The sequence below is a fragment of the Merops nubicus genome, unplaced genomic scaffold (genome assembly GCF_000691845.1).
Source record: "Merops nubicus isolate BGI_N331 unplaced genomic scaffold, ASM69184v1 scaffold3960, whole genome shotgun sequence".
NCBI lineage: Eukaryota > Metazoa > Chordata > Aves > Coraciiformes > Meropidae > Merops > Merops nubicus.
In genome coordinates, this window is record NW_008584694.1 from 13,116 (window position 1) to 18,205 (window position 5,090).

Here is a 5,090-nt window from a genome sequence, read left to right on the forward strand (position 1 = left end):
TAGTGTATATTTGTTGGTTTTATTGTTGTTAGTAGAATAAGTTCTGTGAATTTTGTAATGCATATGTGTACATGCTTGCAAAAAGCCAGTTTACTTAGCAAAGGAATCAGTATTTTTCTTGACTTCTAAGCATATTGTGACTAATAAGGAATCTGACATTTAAATGCTACTAATAAACCAAGGCCATACAGGTTTTGAATGATAAATCTTTCACTTACACTTAGGTTTATAACACACCTTTGGAAAGAAGCCAGGGTTAAAATGATGCACAAAACACAGGGTTTAAGTTACCTCTTTGTAACATAGCACCTCATGTATGGATACACGTGTCTCATGTATTAGAACAACAGTAATTTAGGAAAATAGTTTAGCAGCCATCACCCAAATGGAAATAACATTTGTCATGGGATTGAACAAAGTGTTTTAAATTTCTAAAATTGGGTTAAAAAAAAAAAACAAACCATGGCTAAATAACAGCTTCACAAAGAGAAATTTTGCTGAAGCACTTTCCCAGTTACCTTTCCCAAAGCAGATGCATCATTTTGATTCAAGATTGCTAGCCAGAAAATAAGCTTCAGTTTGCATCTTTGTGGTTCTGTATATACCAGCAGCACTTCAGCTTTTGGAACGTGCAGCTATCTTTCAGTGTGCTCAGATTATAAAGAGATTAATCAGACCTAGTTAAGTACCACAGTTTGTTTTTCCGAAATTTTGATTTTGCTGAAGCACCTTTCCCAAAGCAGATGCATCATTTTGATTCAAGACTGCTAACCAGAAAAAAAAGCTTCAGTTTGCATCTTTGTGGTTCTGTATATACCAGCAGCACTTCAGCTTTTGGAACGTGCAGCTATCTTTCAGTGTGCTCAGATTATAAAGAGATTAATCAGACCTAGTTAAGTACCACAGTTTGTTTTTCCCATATTGCTTCCCTGCATTGGACTTATTTTACCATTGTCTTGCATGAAATACACTTAAGAATTTTGAAATTTAGTTAATAATCTTAAATGTGTGTACAGTTTTTGTCCCTACAGCTTAGCTTAACTTTTTATGTTTAGTAGAGGAACTATGAGTGGGTGGGTAATATGAGCACTTTCAAACTGACACTACTTAGCTTACCTTTTCATGTAGTGTGTAATATGAGCACTTTCAAACTGACACTTTTAGCTGTCAAAACAAACATCTGTCAATACATCTGATATTATTGTGAATTTCTACAGTGTGAAATCCTGACATAATGTGTCAGGTCTGGAAGATGATAATACTCTTCCTGGCCAACTAATTTCATAGGACTAAACTCAGTAAAGAGGCTTTTTAGCCTCCAGTGCTAACAAAAATATATCAGAGGTGTCCTGAGGCTTATTTTGTTCAGATCCAGGTGAATTGAGTGTGTTCTCTAAGGAGCTGTAAGAATTAATCTGAGGCTTATTTTGTTGTTCAGATCCAGGGGAATTGAGCGTGTTCTCTAAGGAGCTGTAAGAATTAATTCTGACATTAAAACTGTGGTACAGTAGAAGGAACTAGAAGTTGTTTGTTGCTCAGACCTGGCAGGTTCTTTCAGTAGAGTATTTGCTGCCCATTATCTTTCTATATCTTTTTAATTGTGGTGTCAATACAGTAACAACAGTAAAACTGATCTGCTCCTGTTTTATTGGTGGGTTTCTCCCTCCTTTTCAGAATGTTTTCTTCTGTACATAGATGTTGAGGGAACATGACACTTCCTCCCCTGTTTGTGCAATTTTTAGTGTCATTATGGATGGATTTTTGTGTCACTGAGGAAGTTTTAGTAGCTAAAATAGGTTACCTATGATGAGAAGCTAAACATCAGGCAACATTAGTGGAATGGTGTTTTTTTTCCACAGTTGCAGTTTCATCTGCACGTGACAACTTGGAGTTTTCTTGCAACATGATTAGGATGGCTAAAAACCCAACAAATCTCATATCCAGTGCTAAAACCCAGGATGACTCCATCACTCCTGAAGCTTTGAGGGTGAATGCATGTAGCTGATTTATTTGTGTTCTTCTACAGGTGATGGATGTGGACACACGGTGCTGGGCCCTGAAAGTGGAACTCTTGCTTCAATCAACTACCCCCAGACCTCTCCCAACAGCACAGTCTGTGAATGGGAAATCCGTGTGAAGCCTGGGCAGCGAGTCCAGCTCAGATTTGGGGATTTTGATATTGATGACTCAGATTCTTGTCATTCCAGTTACTTAAGAGTTCACAATGGGATTGGCCCCACCAGGACAGAGATAGGTAGGAGCTTTTATTATTGGTATTTGACAGCTATTCTCTTGTATAGAACTTGGATATACTGTTGGCACTTCTGTTACTTTAAAAATTTCTCCTTGTTTACCTGTGCTGAGCATAAAGTAACAACTAGGTGTATGGTATTAGTTAAGTTCTTTTTTATGGCCCTAGAAAACTGCTACAGTTCAGTTGGATATTGGGCATGGCAAAACCTTGTCTAAATATGTCTTACACTGCTTTGTGCAGTATGGGTTTTGAGTCTTATGAGAGGTGATGAAAGGAAGTGTTTGTTATTTACAGGGATCTCAAATAAAGTGAAGAAAGGAATTTTACTAGTTCTGTAATCAGGGTTGAGTTTTCCCTGAGCTTCATCTCAAGGGAATGCAACAAATCTTTGAGGTATGCTGTGTGTCATTACAGCAGAAAAACAGCCATCAGGGACCAGTTGTAGTGAATTCACTACTGATAGTACTGCTAGAAGGCACAGCTAAGGCAAGGTTCTCCTGTGTCTCTCTCTCTGGTGATGTGCTCATTTTGAGTAGGCTTCCCACTGCTGCTCAGCAGATGAACTCTCTGTATGGGATGCCAGAGTATGCATAATGTAATTATTCATCAGTTAATTGCATTTTGTTTACTGTTATTAAAGCATATGTACATGCCTGTCTTCTTGACACAGTTCTTAGATGCTAAAAATGAGCTGATAAAATTATGAGTAATGATGGTAGCAGAACATCCTACATTTTGCTCATGAATACAACAACCAGATGCTAAATGCAACCCAGATCCTATAATAATCCTTGATTCTTCAGATTCTCAAAGGAAATTCCACTATAATGTTTGGTTTGTTTCTTTTTTCTTAGACATTTCCCAGTAGCTTGCAAAGTTCTTGTAAGCAGTGGAGAGAGAATTGCAAAACTATGGGGATTTTTTTTTAAAGTATATATATTTTGCTTGAAATGCCTTTCTGTTTATATGGACTTGCTCTGATTTGAGCTGCTCATCTTGATGGTGTTAAAGGATGTCAGGCTTCAGAAGCTGTGTAGTTCAAATACTCCCATCTTCTGATCATGTCCATAGTTTAATTTTTGTCCTCTTTAAGAGGATGAATTGAATTTCATAACTAAAGGCAGGATTTTATTCAAATAGGAGCATGACATCATCTACATCAAGGGGTACATAGGGTTTTATGATGCATGTGGTTGCTTTGCAAAAACCTCAAAATTATTGTTATTCTTCCTCCACTAAAATTATTTGTTATTGTGCAGATTCATTTGATTTTCTTTCCTAAAGCTTTATTCTAGAGAGAGAGAAAGGGAGATTTACTTCACCAGGATTGTTTCTGTGCAAGTCAAATGCTGATCCCCCTAAAATTGAGTCTTTTTGTAAAGAAGCTAGTGGAGTGTTAGCTTTCTTAGCCCTCCTTTCCAACTGCTACCTAGGTAAGCATGTGTGGAGATAAGTATGTGCTTGGAGCTGTTGAGCCAGACTTCATCTAAAATAGGAGATGCTGGAGTCCTTAAATGGCAAGGAACATCCACTTGGGATAAGTCCATTACTCACTTTTACAAGTGACTTAATGAGTTCGAGTAAATTTTCTACTTCATTTGCTTCTCTTGACTTTCAGCTGCTCACACCTGGTGCAGTAGCACAGTATGCTGAGCAAATGTGTGTTGTTGTGCTCTTAATAAATTGAATCACAGAACTAACAGTTTAAAAAATTAGATTAAAAAATGAAGTCTGTGTGTTAGTTGATAGTTAAACAGAGAAGGTTTCTGATGAAGCTTTCAAGCACTAGCTCTCATTCCAAGCCTTTTGAATATTTATCAATAATTCAGAGAAGATTCAAATCTTTGATGTTGAGTTTGTCTCTAGTTTAAGTGAGGTCTAGAGGTGTCCTGTGTTAGATTTCATCACAGTCCAATCACCAGACATCTAAAGTCAGAGGTACTTACTACACACAAGGTAAGCCCAGGTCTCTAGGAGCAGAGAGCTTGACCTGCTGTGGGAATTGCCTCTCCTGCTGTCATGGTGCTACCCATTGAAGGCCCTCAAGTGCAAGCACAGACAAAATAGTAATACTGCATCTTCTGCACATGCCTTTGACAGAGGCATCATGCCATTCATGTTTTATCCATCTCTAGAGCTTCCTTTTAAAAAGACTGATAAAATCTGGTGAGAGTCCAGGGAAGAGTTAGGAAACTGATTTACAGTTTGAACAGTCTGCCTTGCTATGAAGCTGAAGGTGCATCACTCTGCAGTTTGTCAAAGGCTGTATCTCCACGGTGCAGGCAGCACTGGGTAGTTTATCCAAGCTAGATTTAAATGCCTTGCCCTGTGTATTTGCTCCAAGAAAAGCATAAATGGTCAGACTTCTTTTTTTTCCTATTTGATGAGACAATAACATCTTATCAAGAAAGCAAAAAAATGAATGCTAAAGTGAAACATATGCAGTGTCATTTGCTGCTGGTGATTATCCACTGCAGACTCTTATGTAGGGTTATAGATGGTTTACAATATTGAATGATCAAGAGAGTCTATAGAAGATTTCTTTTTCTAACAGGCTAATAAACTGATCAGTATTTTATTGAAGTTTCTAGTTAGTAGGACTGGAGAATTCCATATTGACTTGGGTCTGTTTAACAGCCATTGGGTAGTAATTCTATGACTTGATAGGGCAAATATTGTCAATATCTGCAGACTCCAGCATCTCAGTTTAAAATTTATTATTTCTGGTCCTTTTGGAGGGCAAGAAAAATATCCAGATGCAGAACCTCTGTTAGGTTTTATAGGTGCAACGGACCAGCCAGCAGTTGATGTTACTGGTGCTCGTGTGTTCCTGCTG

The 5,090-nt window shown here is 37.8% G+C and overlaps 1 protein-coding gene across 1 annotated transcript in view; it reads left to right on the forward strand.

Moving 5' to 3' along the window:
• Nucleotides 1-2,026: 2,026 nt before the first annotated feature.
• The window catches only part of DCBLD2 (discoidin, CUB and LCCL domain containing 2), a gene marked incomplete at its 5' end in the record, with an annotated part of 20,579 nt that continues 17,515 nt past the window's right edge, over nucleotides 2,027-5,090 (forward strand). Inside the window, one exon of the mRNA XM_008944914.1 lies at nucleotides 2,027-2,254. Within this exon, the coding sequence (XP_008943162.1) occupies nucleotides 2,027-2,254 (228 nt within the window). The remainder of the gene's footprint in view (nucleotides 2,255-5,090) is intronic.